At 41.0% G+C, this 22,137-nt stretch overlaps 1 protein-coding gene across 4 annotated transcripts in view; it reads right to left on the reverse strand.

Annotated features, from left to right (window-relative positions):
• Positions 1-22,137, reverse strand: part of tsnare1 (T-SNARE Domain Containing 1) — a 997,034-nt gene that overhangs the window by 295,951 nt on the left and 678,946 nt on the right. For all 4 annotated transcript variants that reach the window (XM_072267235.1, XM_072267104.1, XM_072267180.1 and 1 more), the window contains exons 9-10: positions 14,428-14,500; positions 9,883-9,965 (exon numbers count right to left, since the gene is read on the reverse strand). In XM_072267235.1, the coding sequence (XP_072123336.1) occupies positions 9,883-9,965; positions 14,428-14,500 (156 nt within the window). The remainder of the gene's footprint in view (positions 1-9,882; positions 9,966-14,427; positions 14,501-22,137) is intronic.

The following is a 22,137-nucleotide window of genomic DNA, read 5'->3' on the forward strand; positions in this document are numbered from 1 at the left end:
AAACTGTATCACTATGGTTTAGCAACATTATGAACACTTTCATCACTTTACACTTCATGTTTTTTTTGTTTGTGGCCCTGTACAAATTTCGTATAATCATAGTCATACTTTATTAATCCCGGGGGAAATTGGTTTTCGTTACAGTTGCTCCATAAATAATAAATAGTAATAGAACCATAAATAGTTAAATAGTAATATGTAAATTATGCCAGTAAATTATGAAATAAGTCCAGGACCAGCCTATTGGCTCAGGGTGTCTGACCCTCCAAGGGAGGAGTTGTAAAGTTTGATGGCCACAGGCAGGAATGACTTCCTATGACGCTCTGTGTTGTATCTCGGTGGAATGAGTCTCTGGCTGAATGTCCTCCTGTGCCCACCCAGTACATTATGTAGTGGATGGGAGACATTGACCAAGATGGCATGCAACTTCGACAGTATCCTCTTTTCAGACACCACCATGAGAGAGTCCAGTTCCATCCCCACAACATCACTGGCCTTACGAATGAGTTTGTTGATTCTGTTGGTGTCTGCTACCCTCAGCCTGCTGCCCCAGCACACAACAGCAAACATGATAGCACTGGCCACCACAGACTCGTAGAACATCCTCAGCATCGTCCGGCAGATGTTAAAGGACCTCAGTCTCCTCAGGAAATAGAGATGGCTCTGACCCTTCTTGTAGACAGCCTCAGTGTTCTTTGACCAGTCCAGTTTATTGTCAATTCGTATCCCCAGGTATTTGTAATCCTCCACCATGTCCACACTGACCCCCTGGATGGAAACAGGGGCCACCGGTACCTTAGCTCTCCTCAGGTCTACCACCAGCTCCTTAGTCTTTTTCACATTAAGCTGCAGATAATTCTGCTCAGGATATAATTTACTGGTATCCACACAGCATGGATATCAACCAGTGATAGGCAAAATGTTTAATGTTTTCAAGCACATCCTGTTTTATTAATTGTGGGTAATGCAAAAGGAAAGCCAATGGTTTGGTTCCATTCAACAATGTATAACTTATGTTTAATTTAATTCTTCGTGTGAATGCTGCCGAGATGATGCTATTTGCCTCTAATACTGCTGCAAGTTATTTTTATTGCCCCTCTACATACATGTACTTGTGCAGGTGACAATAAAGTTGACTTTGACTTTATATTAGAGCTCAACCATATCAGGCCAGCACTTGTGGAGATAAAAACAGGTCAATGACCTTTCTTCATCAGTGATGCTGCCTGATCTGTGGAGAATTTTCAGTGTTCCTGTTTGTAAGATATCTCAAATAGCTAACACATTTTGTTTTTGGAGATATTTTAAAGCTGGTCAACTTTCAAACTTTCCACTGTAGGTGCTGAAGAATCTTATTCAAAATGGTGTAACTGCTACTAGGTAAATAATTTCCTGCCACTATTGGCTAGAAAACACAGTAATACAGTCTGAAATTTTTATATCCTTTAACATTAACTATTAACAACCCAGATATTGAAAGGATATAATTTACTGGTATCCACACAGCATGGATATCAACCAGTGATGGGCAAAATGTTTAATGTTTTCAAGCACGTCCTGTTTTATTAATCGTGGGTAATGCAAAAGGAAAGCCAGTGGTTTGGTTCCATTCAACAATTTGGAGGTTAAGAATGCACATTAAAACTTGTTTATATCTTTAAATTTCAGTGGATGTATATTATTCATTGAAAATAACAGAATTTTACTTATTAAGAAACAAACCTTCAAACACAATCTGGACATAATCAGCCTGGGTGATAACTGAACTAAATAGACTACTCATAACCATATGATCATGCTTGTAATGAATTCGAAGCTGACAGATGATCCAATCTATCAGTTTTTCACCCATATGGGTATGTGAAAATCTATCCAAAATAAATTTGGCAAGAAAAAAATATGGTGAATATGACTGCTTCAGGAGGGACAGAATATTTTACAGATTGGGAAAAAGAAATAAACTGTTACATTAGGACTTAGCGGAGACAAATAGATGACACTAGACAATGCCACTCAGTGTCATAAAGCAACAACTTTAAACACATTGTCACCATCCACTCCTTTCATATCTCAGCATATGTATCAGAATTCACCGAAATAACTATAAAGACTTTAACAGGGATTAGACAGGTACATGAAGAGGCAGAGAATACCATGGGCATGACGCTATTACAGCTCAGGGTGAACTGGAGTTCCGAGTTCAATTCTGGCGCCGTTCTGTCAGCAATCTCTACATCCTCCCAGTGGGTTTTCCCCGGGTCTTCCAGTTTCTTCCCACAAGTCCAAAGGTGTACTGGGCTGTTTAACTGGTCATTGTAAATTGTCCTATGACTAGGTTAGGATTATTCGGGGTTGTGGGATTGCTGGGGTGGCGTGGCTCGAAGGGCGGACTCTGTGCTGTAACCCTAAATAATAAATAGAAGGATGTCAGCCATGTGCAGGCATAAGGGATCAGTTAGCTTGGCATGATGGTCCACATGGGGGTGTAGGGGCTGTTCCTGTGCTGCACTGGTTCATGTTTCCATAACTTCAGAGTAGTACAGAAGGGATACAACGATTCCTCAGGCAACATCTTGCAGATACAGGTTTCCCCTGCCATCCGAAGGTACAGTGTTCCTATGAAACGGTTCATAAGCCGAAATGTCGTAAATCGAAGAAGCAATTACCATTTATTTATATGAGAAAAATTTGTGAGCGTTCGCAGACCCAAAAATAACCTACCAAATCATGCCAAATAACACATAAAACCTAAAATAACAGTAACATATAGTAAAAGCAGGAATGATATGATTAATACACAGCCTATATAAAGTAAAAACACTTTTTCAGAGTCATTGCCGACACTGTTCGTCGAAGCGAAAATCTGACGCAAGCTCCGTCGGCAGAAAATCTCACGCAGGCGCTCTCCGCAGAAACATGGAGCAAGCGCTCTCCAGTAACCTTTAAGCTATGAAACTGCCAAATCATACCAAATAACACGTAAAAATACACAGCCGATATAAAGAGAAATAATGTATGTACAGTGTAGTATCACTTACCGGAATCGGGAAGACAGCTTGCCAAGCACACTGATGATGGTGTGTTAGACTGAGTCGTCGCAGGTTGGGTGGTGCAGTGGCCCCCACCCTCCAGGCCACCGACCGATACATTGCCACGAGGCACGCAGGAGTCCAGCGGTAGCCGGGAGGCACACAGCACATATTTAAGAAAAAAGCCGAAATAAACATGCTAATTAATTAGGTGCCGCCCGACACGTAATTGTCGGCTCAGATCAGTGCCGATTTCTGATTGCGTCGCCTCTGATTTGGGCTGACATTTACATGTAGGGCGGCACCTAATTAATTAGCATGTTTATTTCGGCTTTTTTCTTAAAGGTGTGCTGTGTGTCTCCCGGCTACTGCTGCATTCTCCGCAAATCGGTACTGTATCTGTCCGTGGCCTGGGTGTTGGGGTGGTGGGACACTGGGGTGTTATCTCGTTCTCGTGTTTCCATTACAGCAGGCAGCTCATCTTCTCCTATGACTGCCCGCCTCGATGTCAGAAGGTCTGGGTTTGTCGTCTGCTGTGGCTGATGTGGAAGGCTTGCTTGACTGCTGAGCCTCGCGCATTTTTCTACCATACAGTTCTTTATAAGGACTGAAACCATCTTGCAAGTATCCCCTAAACCGACATACCCTTTCAAAATTAAAGTCGTACTTTATCATTGCAGCGAAAATCTCACGCAGTGGCTTCATGTTCATTTCGCTACTGCATTCGGTTTTGATTGTTATCCTTTCCTCTTCCAATTGCATCAGCTCTTCATCTATCAGTTCTTGGTCATGGGATGCCAAAACCTCTTCAACATCGTCTTCGTCAGCTTCCACAAGTCAAACTCACTTTGTCCTTATTTCGTTCACCACGATCAAAACGCTTAATTATGCCTAGTATTATGCTAAATGTAACACCCGTACGAGCTCTTTCAGGCTTTTCCAATACCTCAGAACTCATCTTGCAAACGGCTGCTCAATGCAAAGTGTTAAAGCAATGCCGTTCCGAATCCGGGGGAGAGCGGCTGCTCGGGGCGTGCGCGGCTTTTTATCGCGCACTGATTTTTTTCATAACAGTGAAAACACCTGAAAGCGAAAACAGGGTACTAATGTAGGTCTTTCGTAACAGTGAGGTTTTGTAAAGCGAATGTTCGAAAAGCAGGGGACACCTGTAGTCAATTATTTCATTTTTCAGAAATACCATGCATTTTACTTATTCTTTTTATCTTAATTGTGCTCTGGAAACTATTGGAGACGGTGACTTACAGTTTGGAGTTCAATCTAGTGATCTGGCGCTCTGCTGTCCCCAAGAAAATTCCAGGAGACAATCACCAACATGAGTTGTCCCGAACAGGAGACCAGAGACGAGGCGCAGGGGGCCATGATCGACTCAATTTCTTGCCGATTTGAGCATTGAGGAAAATTGCAACATCCAGTTGAATGCAGAGTAGGCTGGGTCGGTGGTCGCTTTCCACGGGTTGGGATGGAGGTCGAGAGGCTGCGTTGGTCCAAAGGTCAGGTGTGCGGGTCAGATAGGAGTTTGGGCGGCCGGGCTGGGCTGGCGGTCGGTTGTGGTGGGGGCATGGGGGGGTGCGGCATCGGGCCAGAGGGTGCTCTTCACAGGTTGGGCAGGAGGTGGAATGGCTGCAGGTTGGTGGTCGTTACCCACAGAAGGACCGAGTTTGAGTTGTCATTCTCCTTGATGCTCATGGAGGTTGTTTTCAAAGTTCCAAGATACACGTGTTTACTGGTATGGGCTGTAGTTTATATTGGTCTCCTTCATTTTTTTTCCGTTTTCTTTCTTGTTGTCAATTGGCGTGTTGGTAATTATTTTACTTTTTTGGGCGAAGGAGAGATTGGGGATTTGAGGTCTGATGTATTAGTTAGTGTTTTTCTGCGTGAGCAATCTGTTAGATTTTTGTGTACGAGAGAGGTTGGGGGTTTGATGTTATTGCCGTTGTTTTTTTGTGTGGGAGGGGCTTGTCGGGGTTAGGATTTGATGTTTCCACCACTGAGTTCGGAGGGCGATCTGTCAGTTTTTGTGCAAGGGAGAGGTTTGAGGGTTTGGGGTTTGCGAGTTCTGTTTCTGCTTCTTTTTTGTGTGTATGTGGGGGGGGGGGTACTGATGTCTTTGCTTTCAATGACTTCCATGTTTTACCTGTATTTCATGGTTATCTGAAGAAGACATATCTCAGAGTTGTATTCTGTGTACATACTTTGGAAATAAAATGAACCTTTGAACGTTCTCTTGTCAATGAGGTACGTGATCCACATCCAATGTGACCACTGAATGTAAAAGGTTAAGTGACATCATTTACGTATGGCAATGGATGCACCTAGAGACAGAGCTTGCAATTGTCTCCCAACCAAAGCATAACCATTTTTTATTTTCATTGCTGCCCGTTGGCCCATCCTTCATGAACACTGGTTGTTTTGTTTGCATGACAGTTGCAAGAACATGTTAAAAATTATCTGCCCTCTGTTTCAATAAGATCGCTAATCTTTCTTCTCATGTCCAGAGAGTACAGGCCATTCTTACTAAATTTGTTCTCAAAGAATAAGCTCATCATCTCAAGAATTAATGTAATGAATCATAGAATACAGAATATATAACACAGAGCAGTACAGCACAGGAACAGACACTTCAGCAAACAATATTGTGCTGAACTAATTAGGCTAATGACACCTAATTAAATTAATCCCTTCTGCTTGCACATGGTCCATATCCCTCTATTCTCTGATTATTTATGTGCCTACCTAAGAGCCTTTTAAATACTTCCGGTCCATGTTACAATCATTCTTTAGCTATGATAACTTAAATAGATCAGGATATATATATGCTTAGCAATTTTCTTCAAAACATCAAATCTCATTTGGCAGTCCAATGGCCAGTGACTTCAGTCACTGTGCTGCTTTCATACATTTTGACTACTTGGGAATTACCAATGCACTGTTAAGAACATCACTTTTTGACTCAAATTACTTTTGAAATGGAGCAGAAAACAATGTTATTGCAAAGGCTTTGATGATCTTTGCTTGAGAGGTGTCTAAATGTATCTTAACTAATATCATGAGTTTGGATTAGGAGGAGGAGAAGATGGCGGTGCGACGCAGCGCATGCAGCCTCTCTGGTGATGAATATTTGTAATCTGTCAAGTAGGAGGCCGTGCACAATTCTGATCTGATGGAAGCAGATGTGAGAGCATGGAGGAACATCTGGTGAAACTTCTGAAATGCCTGCTTCACTGCCGCTGCTACTGTGTGATCCAAAATCTCCAGAGGGGAAGGCCCCAAATCCTCGGCTTTGCCTGTTGCTTGGCAGCCGGGGCCGGGGTCAAAGCGCTCGGCAGAGATGGTGCACGGTGCTCGGTGTCGGAGGCTCCAAGTTTTCGGATGGACTCAAGAGTCGGACTGTGGTCGGGTGCTTCCAGGATGCTGCATTGGCAAGTTTGCGGCGCTGAAAGCTCATGGCAGGGAGAGTTTCTTCCTTCTACTGTCTGCATGAGATGGGCTATCGGGACTTTGAGACCTTTTTTTACCGTGCCCATGGTCTGCTCTTATCAAATTACAGTATTGCTTTACACTGTTGTAACTATGTTATAATTATGTGGTTTTTGTCAGTTTTAGTCTCGGTCTGTCTTGTGTTTCTGTGGTATCATACCGGAGAAACATTTGTATCATTTTTTAATGCATGCATTTCTAAATTACAATAAACGAGGACCGAGTGTCCTCATAATCTAATCTAATATGGAGTCCAATTTCAAACTATATCCTTTTAATGTTTGAGAATCACTCATTCTACTTGGTAAACAAGGGATCCCGACGTGCCACTTTTCAAAGAAGCATTTTTGTATATTCCATCTGGCAGGAACCGGCACATAACTTAATATGACAGATATCTAAACTTGAGGTACCGAGAATAAGGTATTAGGCAGAAGCAAATGGGGTCCATCTACTTCTGCACATATGGAAACCATCCAGTCCTAATTTTGTCAGCTACCAGAAGCATTGATGTGTGCATTGCAAGTGAAATGGTAGTGCTTCATTAACTAATATTATAAGTTTATGTCCCATTATCATCTAAGGGACTTTTATGAAAGCACAGTGAGATCCTGTCAAAGGTCAAAATGATCAAAAAGATCAAAATGGCCTATTTTAGTAAACATGGTCAAATAACAGGCTAATGGACATATCCCACCTACTCTTTCTGCAGGGGTGCCAAATATTTTAAGCTTCAGAAGATTCCATAGCCCTGCGGCATCTGTAATTTAACATGTTGCCTGCTCTTCCATGTGAGGAGCCTCTGATAAAGCAGATAGGGGATGAAGGGCTCTGCCGATTATTCAACCCAAAACTAAACTTACAGGGCACAGATCTAAAGACCACGATGTGAACATTATACCAGTAAGATAGAAAACCGTGGGCTAATTTTCTGAACCTCTAACTGAAATCCAAGCCAGACTGATGGGACAGAAAAAAGGTACAGTTTCACTGCAAGATTAAATTGACAGGAACCCCTAGAGAACTTCAGGAACAGGTAATGATAGAAAAGTCAGGCTACTTTTGGTGATGGACAGTTTTCATCACATAAAGTTAGAAGAGTCTTGTCAGGACTGAGTAGAGAAAAATTTACTCTTAATCTCTGTACCATTTGAAGCACAAATATCATTAATGTTAATTCGATTTTCTGCATGAAAAATTATGATTCCGTAAGGCATTTCCGCTCCCTCTTCTAAGAATTCAATTTTTTACCCTCAAAAGCTGATTTGATCAACAAAACTATATGTCATTATTAGAACTGATCTCATTCCATACAACGTCTGAGTATGATTCAACGAATCTTTAATGACACAAAAAGGGTCATTCAGCTTTTGCACTCTTTGCTGGTGCCTGACAGAACAATTAAATCTATTCCATTCACCTGTTCTTTTCTGCACCCTCCTCCAATTTCTGGTAATCTCTGATTGATTCCATTTTAACTACCATGACAGGTGTAATTTCACCTCCAAGTAAAAATATGTTATCCGATAACACTGAAGGTGAAGCACTTTGGTATCTCAATCTATTAAAAATGTCCTAGATGTTGTTGTTAAATGCTAGCATAGAACCTCATGAATTTCATTATTTTTCTTAAAATGTAGTAATATTAAGGTACTCCAATACAGTCTGGAGTTCAGCCACATTAGAGTAATTTGCACTAAAATGAAGTTTATAGGTTATTTTGTTCTAATTGTGGCCCTTAGAGAATTGTTTATAATTTGTGTTTAATTTAAGTTTTTCTTATGAATGCTGCTCATATGATGCCATGTGTCTCTGATGCTGCTGCAAGTAAGTTTCTCATTGCACATCTGAATATATGTATTTGCACATTTAACAATAAAATTAATGCTGACATTTTGACTTGAACTTTACATTATAGCTTAATCATAGCAGTCTGGTATCACTTGTGAAGAGAAAAACAGATCAATCACCTTTCATCAGTGAAGCTGCCTGATCTGCTGAGAACTTTTAGCATTCCTGATGTATCTCAAATTTCCAAAGTACAAACATATTTTGCTGTTGGAAATATTTTAAAACTTGCTCAACTTTCCAACTTCCTTATACTGAAAAATATTATTGAAAATACTGGAACTTCTAGATGGTAAATAATTGTCAAACCACTATTGCCTAGAAATCATAACTGCAGTCTGACTTTTTATATCCTTTAATATTAACTACCAGCAACTTAGACCCTGAAAGGATATAATTTCTGGATATGTGTATTCAACACGGATGAGAATCAATGATGAGCAAAATGTTTAATGTCTTCAAGTACATTATGCTTTATTAATCATGAGTAACACAAAAGAACATGGGCAAATTCTCGTTTAGTTCAGTCAACTAGTGTACACAATGTCTGGCTTGATAGAATGACAGGCAACAATAAAGTCACAAAGCACCAAAACGTGCCCCCTTCCCCCATAGCTTCAATATTTATTCTTCCAGCATGTCGTTTTATAGTACAATCAGTGGAATGCATGTTTAAAGAAACATACACCTATTTTATGTCAACTGTTTGCAAAATACATGAAAAAATTACGTATTTTTGAGGAATCAGTAGACTTATGTGATTTACTAATAAGACGTGACTGTGAAATATACAGGTAATTATATAGTCAGGTAACAGAGACTACAAATGGATCTTTCTACTTTGTACAGCTTTCTTGCAGACAGAAGGAGATAATTTACGAACACTCTAACAGAAGGGGATAGAATATAAATAACACAACAGAGAATGTAGGAATGGAAAAAAAATACAACACAAATGTCATAGGAATGCTTCCATTTTGAACAATGGTGTAAAATGAATGAACGTGAACTGATCTCTAATCATGCACCAATTCCTTCAGCACTGAAATCAATAGAAGGGAAATTCAGGCAGATGTATAATGGATGAATCATTCAATATAACCCTTTTCACACCTTTACTCAAAGTTAAAATTACTTCCAGTAGTTCAAATGATTGCTAGTTCTGAAAAGTCATTGGTTTTACTCACAATTTCTGGTGCAAGAAATATTGACAATAAAAATGGACTTACGAGATAGATGTCACTGTCATAAATTTTTTACAGAGGATTCAGGATTCACATTAAAATTCTCTTTGCCTGCTTAGAGTGACATCGGAATTACCATTTTTATTGCTATTTTGCACAGTATTTCTAGCTATTTTTTCTGGCCGTAATGGTAAATGTTGAAGCTGGCTGACTCCAGATCTTGGACAATCCAAAGGGATGGCATTCAGAAACATTGAGAGGAGTCCAACCCAGTTTAAATTAAGCCAGGAATGTCTTTTGGATAGAGAAAAAGCCAGGCTTACCTGGTGCTGACTTGCTTTCATTAGCTGCTCATTAGCTGTGTCAACATTTGTAGCTGCTCTCTCAATATTGGCTTCAATACTATCTGTAAGGTAAATATCAAAATGTATAAAGTGCATAAAATGCACTCCTGTGATTAAGATTACAGACTGTGTCATTATATTGCTTCACTGCAGGATTATAATCCTAATAAAACCATAGTGCACAAAATGATGAGACATAATGGTGCAGCTCGTAGGACCGTTGCCTTACAGCTTCGGGGACCCACTGTGACTCCGACCACTTGTGCAATCTGAGTGCATGGGCTTCCCCTGGGTGTCCTGGTTTTAGAAACATAGAAAACCTACAGCACAATACATGCCCTTCGGCCCACAAAGCTGTGCTGAACATGTCCTTACCTTGGAAATTACCTAGGGTTACCCATAGTCCTCTATTTTTCTAAGCTCCATGTACAGTGGCATGCCAAAAGTTTGGGCACCCTGTACTTAGTAACACCCCCTTTGGCAAGTATCACAGCTTGTAAACACTTTTTGTAGCCAGCTAAGAGTCTTTCAATTCTTGTTTGGGGGATTTCCGCCCATTCTTCCTTGCAAAAGGCATCTAGTTCTGTGAGATTCTCGGGCTGTCTTGCATGCACTGCTCTTTTGTGATCTATCCACAGATTCTCGATGATGTTTAGGTCAGGGGACTGTGAGGGCATGGCAAAACCTTCAGCTTGCACCTCTTGAGGTAGTCCATTGTGGATTTTGAGGTGTGTTTAGGTTCATTATCCCCTTGCAGAAGCCATCCTCTTTTCATCTTTGGCTTTTATACAGACGGTATGATGTTTGCTTCCAGAATTTGCGGACATTTAATTGACATTTCCCTTTACCAGTACAGGTTTCCCATACCACTACCTGCAACATAAGCCCAAAGCATGATCGATCCACCCCCATGCTTAACAGTTGGAGAGGGGTTCTTTTCATGAAATTCTGCAAGCTTTTTTCTCCAAACATACCTTTGCTCATTGTGGCCAAAAAGATCTATTCAAAAGGTTCAAAGGAACATCTAAACGAGCGTGATGCAATTTGGAAACAGGTCCTGTGGACTGATGAGTTTTCTTGCTTAAAATATTAAAGAAATGTGTCATTTTTAACTTTTTGCCTTTTGGAAATCAGTTCATTTTTTACTCGCTTAGCTATTCACAGTAACAGAAATTTTGACCGGGGTGCCCAAACTTTTGCATACCACTGTACCTATCCAGGAGTCTCTTAAAAGACCCTATCATATCCGCCTCCAACACTGTCGCTGGCAGCCCATTTCATGCACTCACCACTCTCTCCATAAAAAACTTACCCCTGACCTCCTCTGTACCTACTCCATAGCATCTTAAAACTGTGCTCTCTTGTGTTAGCCATTTCAGCCCTAGAGAAAAGCTTCTGACTATCCACATGATCAGTGCCTCTCATCATCTTATACACCTCTATCAAGTCACCTCTCGTCCTCCGTCGCTCCAAGGAAAAAAGGCCAAGTTCACTCAACGTATTCTCATAAGGCATGTTCCCCAATCCAGGCAACAGTCTTGTAGATCTCCTCTGCATCCTTTCTAAGGTTTCCACATCCTTCCTATAGTGAGGCGACCAGAATTGAGCACAGTACTCCAAGTAGAGTCTGACTAGGGTCCGATATAGCTGCAACATTACTCTCAGCTACTAAACTCAATCCCACGATTGATGAAAGCCAATACACTGTATGCTTTCTTAACCACAGAGTTAAACTGTGCAGCAGCTTTGAATGTCTTATGGACTCGGACCCCAAGATCCCCCTGATCCTCCACACTGCCAAGAGTTACCAATAGTGGCAGGGACATCAAGGAGCAGATAGGGAGACAGATTCTTGCAAAGTGTAATAATAACAGTGTTATCGTGGTGGGAGATTTTAATTTCCCAACTATCGATTGGCATCTCCCAAGAGCAAGGGGTTTAGATGGGGTGGAGTTTGTTAGGTGTCTTCAGGAAGGTTGCTTGACACAATATGTAGATAAGCGTACAAGAGGAGAGGCTGTACTTGATCTAGTATTGGGAAATGAACCTGGTCAGGTGTCAGATCTCTCAGTGGGAGAGCATTTTGGAGATAGTGATCACAATTCTATCTCCTTTACCATAGCATTGGAGAGGGACAGGATCAGACAAGTTTGGAAAGCATTTAATTGGAGTAAGGGGAAATATGAGGCTATCAGGCAAGAACTTGGAAGCATAAATTGGGAACAGATGTTCTCAGGGAAATGTACAGAAGAAATGTAGCAAATGTTCAGGGCATATTTGTGTGGAGTTCTGTATAGGTATGTTCCAAAGAGACAGGGAAAGGGTGGTAGGGTGCAGGAACCCTGGTGTACAAAGGCTGTTGTAAATCTAGTCGAGAAGAAAAGAAGAGCTTATGAAAGGTTCAAAAAACTGGGAAATGATAGAGATCTAGAAGATTATAAGGCTAGCAGGAAGGAGCTTAAGAAATAAATTAGGAGAGCCAGAAGGCGCCATGAGAAGGCCTTGGCAGACAAGATTCAGAAAAACCCCAAAGCATTCTACAAGTATGTGAAGAGCAAGAGGATATGCCGTGAGAGAATAGGACCAATCACGTGTGACGGTGGAAAAGTGTGTATGGAACCGGAGGAGATAGCTGAGGAACATAATGAATACTTTGCTTCATGATTCACTACAGATAAAGATCTTGGTGATTGTAGGGATGACTTACAGCGGACTGAAAAGCTTGAGCATATAGCTGTTAAGAAAGCGGATGTGTTGGAGCTTTTGGAAAACATCAAATTGGATAAGTCACCAGGACAGGATGAGATATACCCCAGGCTACTGTGGGAGGCAGGGGAGGAGATTGCTGAGCCTCTGGCAATGATCTTTGCATCATCAATGGGGACAGGAGAGGTTCTGGAGGATTGGAGGGTTGCGGATGTTGTTCCCTTATTCAAGAAAGGGAGTAGGGATAGCCCAGGAAATTATAGACCAGTGAGTCTTACTTCAGTGGTTGGTAAGTTGATGGAAAATATCCTGAGAGGCAGGACTTATGACCATTTGGAGAGGGATAATATGATTAGGAGTAGTCACTATGGCTTTGTCAAAGGCAGGTCATGCCTTACGAGCCTGGTTGAATTTTCTGAGAATGTGACTAAACATATTGATGAAGGTAGAGCATATATGGATTTCAGCAAGGCATTTGACAAGGTACACCATGCAAGGCTTATTGAGAAAGTAAGGAAGCGTCGGATCCAAGGGGACATTGCTTTCTGGATCCAGAACTGGCTTGCCCACAGAAGGCAAAGAGTGGTTGTAGACGGGTCATATTCTGCATGGAGGTCGGTGACCAATCGTGTGCCTCAGAGGTCTGTTCTGGGACCCTTACTCTTTGTGATTTTTATAAATGTCCTGGAGGAGGAAGTGGAGGGATGGGTTAGTAAATTTGCTGATGACACAAAGGTTGGTGGTGTTGTGGATGGTGTGGAGGGCTGTCAGAGTTTACAGTGGGGCACTGATTGGATGCAAAACTGGGTTGAGAAGCGGCAGATGGAGTTCAACCCAGATAAGTTTTCTACCTCATACCAAAGACATGCAGGTTGATAGGTTACTTGGCCAGTGTACAGTACATTGTCCAGAGTGTGTAGGTTAGACGGAGTCGTGAGGGAGAGGTTGTGGTTGATGGAAATGTCAGATGAGTAAGTTATAGAAAAATAAAATGAGCAGTGAGCTCAGTGAGCCAGCACAGAATCAATGGGCTGAAACAGCCTCCTCCTTTGCAGGAATAACTTTAATTAATAGCATGTTGTTGAAGTTCAGGAACACCTTTGCACTCATGTGTTCAATGCTGATTTCAAGTCATCATAAGAAGGTGGCTGATAAACCTTTTCCTTAAAGTGATGCAGTCCTTCTGGTGTTGGCATCCTAACAACAATCCTAAACATGCATGAGGCTCACTTTCATCTTCAGCTGCTGGATGATGAGCTGGAGGCCCAAACACTGCGGAATGCTGTGGGAAAGTACAATAGGTGGGTTATTCAGAATTCTTCGCTGGTGGTGAATTTGATTGGATCAACGAAAGCTGCCCTAATTAATTTTAATTGAAACAAATGTGTGCGGGAGGGATTTGGTGTGAAACAAGCAGAGAAGGCAGTGACGATTGAAAAGCATCTGGACAGACACATGAATAGGTAGGAAATAGAGGGAGGCAGATGGAAGTAGGTTGATTGGCGTCATAAATGGGAGAGAGACATGACGAACTGAAGTACTTGTTCCCGTGCTGTACAATGGTGCTCTGCGAAATGAACTTAAAACAACTGTGAAAGCTGATTTACCTTTAAAAGGAAAATTCAGTGGGGCCTGGGAAATTGAGAGTGATTGGGACTAATTGGATTTCACTGGATGGGTTGAAAGGCTTCCTTGTAGCATATAATTCTATGTGAACCATCACCAATGTGTTGGAAACCTTAGTTCTTAAATTAAACTGAACTAAATTAGAAAGAAAAAGATAAGGCAGAAGAGTTATAACATTAGTGTGACACTCACCAATGTTCTCTCCCTGTTCGTGCACCAGTAATGCTAGGTCCTTAATAATCTGATTCACATCCAGCATGTCTGCCTGTTGGATAAAAATGTAGAAGCAGAATCAAAATTATATCTCAAGTTGAAGATTCAGTGTTCCCAGTGTAAACCACAATCAATATGTTTGTCCCTAGCATTATTTCTGAAAGTAACTGAGTAATATATTTAATTGAAGCACACTCTCTTCAGGCCTTAAAAAATGAGAAGGTCAGAACAAACTATAAATAATTGATGTCTTTTAAATGCCTCACAGAGGCCCTGATAGTATATAGTCTTCAATTGCAACTTGAGTCATAAGGCATATTTGAGCGTGTGGCAACCCCCATTATTTTACCAGTGTCATATGTTGGTTATGTTATATCCTGGATGTCATTTTAATAACGTTCACAGGCCGCCCTTCAGAATGTGTGGGAATTCAGCTAGCCTCACCACTCTGAGGTTGCACTCTGTGTCTTACTCTTCATCAATCCAATTAAGAATGGGAATCCACTTCCTGGTTGAGATTTTCTTTGAAAGAAAATTTACTTATTTTATTTATTTATAGTCCCTTCTGGCCTTTCAAGCTAAACTGCCCAACATCCCCGATTGAACCCTAGCCTAATGACTGGATAATTTATAATGACCAATTAACCTACCAATCAGTATGTCTTTAGACTGTGGGAGGAAACCAGAGCACCCAGAGGAAGCCTACACATTCCACTGGGAGGACGGACAGACTCCTTATGGATGACGTCGGAATTTAACTCCGTACTCTGACACCCTAAGCTGTAATAGTGTAACACTAACTGCTACGCTACTATGGTGTCATTACTTTGGCAGACATCAGGCATTCACCACCCTATATCCTAATTTGCCATAGCCCTTCCTTTGAGGAACTTGGAAGTCATGCTGCAAAATTTCTCTCCATGAGCAACCCTGCTTTCCACTTCGATTGTTTTTAAAAATTCATTTTATTGATAAAGTTAGCTCTACAAATATCTCCATCTCACGCCTGGGATTCATCACACCTTGCTGAGCACATCCTCAGAATCAGAATCAGCTTTATTATCACTGGCATATGTTATAAAATGTTTTGTTATGCATTGCACTTACAATAAGAAACATATAAAAATAAATAGTGCAAAAAGACAGCAAATCAGTGAGTAACACTTACAAAAAGCTGGAGGAACTCAGAGGTCGGGAAACATCTATGGAGAGGAATAAATAATAAAAAATTCAGGCCAATACCCTTCATCAGGACTCACTCATTTGGATTCTGATGAAGGGTCTTGGCCTGAAACATTGGTTGTTTATTCCTCTCCATTGATGCTGCTTGAATTGCTGAGTTCCTCCTGCATTTTTTGTGCGTTACTCTGGTTTTCCGGCATCTGCAGAAACTCTTGTGTTGAAGTAAAAGAGTGAGGTAGTGTTCAGGGATTCATGGACCATTCAGAAACCTGATGTTAAATTGTGTAGTTATTGCTGTTGGTAGTTTAGAAGCTAGCTAAACAGAGACTCTGCCATAGCAATGGTTTGACTAATTGTGGTCATCACCTGTGACTGGAAGCAATGACTTGAAGCCATTGTTTATTCCTTTTTAAAACAAAGAGGAATTCCATAATTTGTTAATATTGTAGAGTCACAAAAATTTAAGCACAGAAATAGCCCTTCAGCCCAGTGAGCCAACATCCATCACCAACTGCCATTTTACACTCCCCAAATCTTTTATAACTTCCCCATAACTTCCTGAATCTTGATATCAATGCCTCAACCCATAAAGACAACTGTGCCATACACCTTCCTCAGCTTGTACAGACACTTTCAAGAGGTATAGACTCGGGCCCCAAAATCCCTCTGAACATCATAAACACAAGATATTCTGCAGGTGCTGGAAAACCAGAGTAACACACAGAAAACGCTGGTGGAACTCAGCAGATCAGGCAACATTTATGGAGAGGAATAAAGAACCAATTTTTCAAACAGAGACCCTTCACCAGGACTGCATTTTTCCCCCTTCCTTTCTAGTCCTGATGAAGAGTCTCAGCCAGAAACATGGGCTTCTTATTCCCACCAGTTTATCATTTTCAGTCAGTCACCTCATGTACATACACTCCTGCGCCTAACGTCACTTTATAGACATGCAGTCTAGGTATATAAGCTATCTTATGTATTTATGTGTTTTTATTGTTGTGTTCAAAGTACATGTATCATCAAAGTATGTATGCAGTATACAACCCTGAGATTTGTTTTCCCACAGATAGCTATGAAACAAAGAAACACCATGGAACCTGTTCAAAGAAAACATCAAACACCCAATGTGCAAAACAACAGAACACATCGCGCAAATAGCAAAAACAAGTGAATAACACACAGAACATTAAACATCAAACTGCAGAGTCCTTGAAACAGTCTAAGAATGTTCAGTTTAATTCAGTTCAGTTCACTTTAATGCTCTGCCATTTGTTGACTACAGGTTGCAGAGCTGGTCAGCCCCAATCAAAATCATGCAAAATATCAATTAAAAAAAGTAGTAATCACAATCAAGAAACACTTATAACATGAACTGCAGAGCCTGCTAGGACAAGTCCAATCCACAAACCACACCAAGCAAACCTTTCCCAGGACTCCGCACCTTCTCCTGGCAGCAGAGAGCATGAGGGAGAGGGAGACCAGTCAATCGCAGGCAGACGGCGCTGAGCACCCACTTGACTTCCACTCTCGTCCTCGTTGATTTCAATCTTGCTCAACGCTTTCATTGGTAAGACTGGCAAGAAATGGAGTTGATCGTGGGTTCACACCTTGTCTGATGGTTTCTTGGCTTCCAGAGCGCACACTTCACTCTAAACCTCACTGAACTCCCTCGGAGATGGCAAAACACCAGATCGCTCAATCGGCCCAAAAATCATATTTGAAAGAAGAAGTAAAAGAAGTAGCTTCATGAATTGTCTGAAGGATGTTACACTTGGTCAGATTGTTCACTGATGCCATCTTGCATCCTATATATTTCATGTTCTTTATCTTAATGCGTTTTTTACTACTGCATCACAGTTGGAGTAACATTTTATCATTCTCCTTTACATTTGTATACTGGAAATTACATTAAACAATCTAGAATCTCCCCCTAGATTCTAGCACTCACCAACAATCTGGGAAAATTTACAGTGGCCAATTAACCTAGCAGCAGACATATCTTTGAGACTCGGAAGGAAATCAGAGCAGCCAGAAACTCACATAGTAACAGGAAGAAGATACAAACCCCACACAGTCAGCACCATAGGTAAAGATGATGTTGAGTGTCAACTCTCTGTGTGCAGCTCTGAAGGGAAACTACAAATAAGCGGATTCCAAATAAAGGCTGATTTATACTTGTGCGTCAAATGTATGTCGTAGGTATCGTGTATCCTATGCCATACCCTATGCCGTAGGGTGACGTGCACCTCCCCAAAAATGTAACTCACGCGTCACGACGACGCAGACCGCAGCAACTGTGATTGGTCTGCTTGGTAGCATCGCATTTCCTCATACGCATTTCCGGTTGCTTTTCTCCACCATGACTGTACACTGATGAGAAATAAATGGTTGGAGACGATGAACCAAATCGTCAAATCTACCTGCTGACATCAGGAAATATTTGAAATGCATTTCCTCGTCTATATCTCTCACGGAGAAACTCAACACAGTGGCACAGAAACCCCTCCGCCAACTAGCGTTTTGGTGGTGATTGCAGAGCGACGCAGACACAACTACGCATGCTCGCTATGGCGTAGGGCTACGCAAAAGTGTAAATCAGGCCTATGGCGTAGCCCGTACGCACAAGTATAAATCAGCCTTAACTGGCACACATCAGAACCAGTACATTTTGGCACAATTAGGCGGCTGCCCCAATTTGCCAAAGTTTTATGGAAATAGATAAAGAGTTTAAAAATAACAAACTGAGTAACAAGCTATGTGTTTAAACAAAATGCAGAACAAATTAGAACACTACCAATAATACTACAGTACTGTAAATGTGTGTGTTAGTTTCTAATAGTTACTGACAGAGGAATTCATCTAGTGTACAGAATGAACATAATTAGCACAGACATCTAGTACAGATAGTGAACTGCCTTCATACAACACTCTCAATGATTGTATCCTCCAAATCTTCATTTTCATTGTAACATTCAAGGCGATTGTTGATACCTTCAAATTCTTCATTTTTCCTAACTCGTTGGGGTAGTGAGATCATTTCATTTTCACTCCCAGACATTTCTAGCATCTCCAAGCCTGAATGCTTGAAACCACAGTAAGTAAAACAGTTCAGAATTGGCTTACTGCTTACAATTGTCAATTATCAGTAACAAAAATTGCTGCTCCTTGAACCCAAACACACACACCGATACTATTTAAAAGCTATTTGCCCTCAGCATGGTGAAGTGTCTAACAGCCACTCAAGTGCGTGCGACTGATGTTAGTTAGAACCTGTTCAGCAATAGTCCCCTGTTTCAGTTAAGCAGCATACTGTCCCAAATAAACAAAAGGAATCCTGGCAATTTTCTCAATTAGTTTTTGTTCTTTACATGTCGCTCCAAATCAGTGGCTGCCCTGATTAACCAATGGCCCAATTAACCAAAATTCACTTTATTCCTTTTTAGGATACAGTTGAAATCTACAGTTACAGTCATAGGCATTTCAGTAAGCAACATTGTTACAAGATATTTTATAAAATCCATCAATCTTCAAAATCGGCAGACTCCAGACTGTAAACCACATATGTAGTGTATGCAGCTTCCCTTTATGAGAACAAGGCCACTGAGTTGTGCTGCAGGTAAAATTGATACAGAGGGCTTTGAAGACACACTTCCTACCATCCTCCAAGCTACTGTACAGTCTCTGGTAACATAAAATTGATGACCTCAGAACAAGATTGCAGTAGCAGAGGGACATCAGTAACTGCTGTGCATCTTGCTTCACAAAGACATGGCTTATTCCTAGCACTCTGGACACAGCGCTCCAGCCCAAGGGCTTCATCTTCCACCATATGACCACACAGTGGCATCTGGTAAAGGCAAAGACATGATTATCTCCACGATTAATTCATTGTGGTGCACAGTTAAGGTAGTTCTGTCTCAGTCCTGCTGCTCCGTCCTGGAACATCTGGTGGTCAACTGTTGTCTAATCTATCCACCAAGGGAGCTTTCCACTGCCAATCTAGTTGCAGTGAATGTTCCATACCTGGCCAACATTAACTTGGCACTGGAGGAACTGAGCACTGTGATTATCAGTCAGGAAAACGCACACCCTGACGCTTCCCGAACATTGCAGGGAACGTCAACAAGGCCATCTTGAAGGTATCTCTGACCAGCTACCACCAACGTGTCACCTTTGGAGCTAGAAGAGTCAACACACATAATCACTGTTACACCGACATCAAGAACTCTTACCATTCAATCCCACACCCAAACGTTGACAAGTCCGATCACTTGGATATACTTCTACTCCCAGCAGACAAACATAGATTGTGAACTGTAGCACCAGTGGTGAGTACCACAAAGGTGCAATCAAGACAGACAGAGGAGCACTTACAGAACTGCTTTGAATCAGTTAACTGGACCATATTCAGGGATTCATTTTTGGATCTGAATCAATATGCTATACTTGTCACTGATCTTATCAAGGCTTGTGGATGAATCAAGAGATTCATAATTTGCTGAGGGGCATTCAAGAATGGTGATCCAGAACTCTACAAGATGTGCAGTATTGACCTATACAAGGCTTTCTTAAGAGAGAAGAAGCAATTCTGAGTGAAGTTAGAGATGGAATTGGTTGTACTTCGGCTATGACAGGGATTGCAGGCTATTACTTCCTGCAAGGTGAAACCTAACATCATAATATTTGGACACCAGTATGATTGATGCTATTTTGAAGCAGATGGGAACCTTTGAATGCAGCAGTGAGAGACTGAAGGTGTCCTTGAGCACTCAAACCAGTTGGCTGGCACAGGTTTCTGTGACCTGCCGCTATGCCATTGAGGTCTGACGCCTTGCGATGGTTCACCCTCTGAAAGATGTTCTGAAGTTGGCCTCTGAAACAGATATCAGAGGAACACCAGATGCTAAAGGGATTCACAAAAGTATAGGTTTATGCTCCCTTTCAAGCCATGTGTAAAATATGTTCAGCTCATCAGGGAGTGAGGCATCACAGCTTGCTTTATGGAAGTGGTAAGGGCTATTGCGGCACACCATAGCAAACTACTAACAAAACACGCATTTCTCTCACAACTCAACACATATCCGTAGTTCAAGACCAGCTTTCAGAATCAACTCAAAAGATTGGCAACTTGACTATTTGTGAATATAAATCCAAGTAACTTTAATGACAGGGACTGGTTATGCTTCCACTTTGAAGACTTGACATTTGGAAATATCAATAGAGATGAGGATGCTTAAATTTTAAGACCCTGTTAATGCTAACACTACTAAAATTGTTGTCAAGTATTTTAAAGCACTTATGATAAACTGTCACAGTACAGTGTACGAGAGAAGTTTCAGTACAACTTTGCTTTGATGTTTTTTAAGTCTTTGGCAGACTCAGCCTTCATAAAAATTGAAGTGTTGATGAAGACAAAACAAGCAGGTATTTTAATTTGCCAGTTTTAATCTGAGCATCAGCAAATCTGAAACCTGTATACAACTTAGGTTAGCAGTGTGTACTAATATGACACAAGATGGTTGGTATGATTTATATCACCATAAAAATAAGCTTGCTCATTATAATTATAGTTCATATTTATTTCTGCTCAGTTCCTAATGAAGACAGTGAAATAAATAGATAATAGCTACAGTTGAATTGTGGATTTTCCTTCAATATATTTGAACAGTACATCACTAGAATATTTCATTATAGCAGTGATACTTTTCTCCACCAAAGTATATTAAATTTAATCCTTTGGAGTGATAAATAGTGAATGCAATTACTAAAGTGATAACAAATATTTTTTATAATGTTAACTGAAATAATGACCATCATTGCTGCCATAAGATTAAGCTGATAATTACATTATTTATTTTTCTTTATAGAGATGTCAAAGGAAACCTGCTTTCTTCATTTGTCTTGTTTTATTTCTGTACAAAATGGTTCAAGCAGGTTTCAATTATACCAGTGCCTAAGAAGAAAGTGTTTTGAGAGGTTGGTGATGAAATATATCAACACCTGCCTAAGAAATGACTCGGATCTGGTCCAATTTGCCTACTGGAGCAACAGGTCCACAGCACAGGGCATCTCATTGGATCTTCACTCAACTCTGCAACATCTGGATGGCAAAGTTGCATATATCAGGATGCTCTTTTTTGACTACAGCTCAGCATTCAATACCATCATCCCCACAAAATTAATCAATAAGCTCCAAGACCTTGGCCTTAGTTCCTCTTTGTGAAATTGGATCCTTGATTTCCTCACATGCAGATACCAGTCAGTTCAGATTGACAACAACATCTCCTCCACGAACACCATCAGCACAGCTGCACCACAGGCTTTGTGCTTAGCCTCCTTCTCTGTCCACCTTACACTTATGACTTTATGGTTAAGCACAGCTCCACCGCCATATTCAAGTTTGCTGATGACACCATTGTCATAGGCAGAATCAAAGGTGGTAACATATCTGCATATAGGAGGGAGATTTAAATCTGGCTGAATAATATCGTAACAACAACCTCT

Source organism: Mobula birostris, chromosome 1, assembly GCF_030028105.1.
Source record: "Mobula birostris isolate sMobBir1 chromosome 1, sMobBir1.hap1, whole genome shotgun sequence".
Taxonomy (NCBI): Eukaryota; Metazoa; Chordata; class Chondrichthyes; order Myliobatiformes; family Myliobatidae; genus Mobula; species Mobula birostris.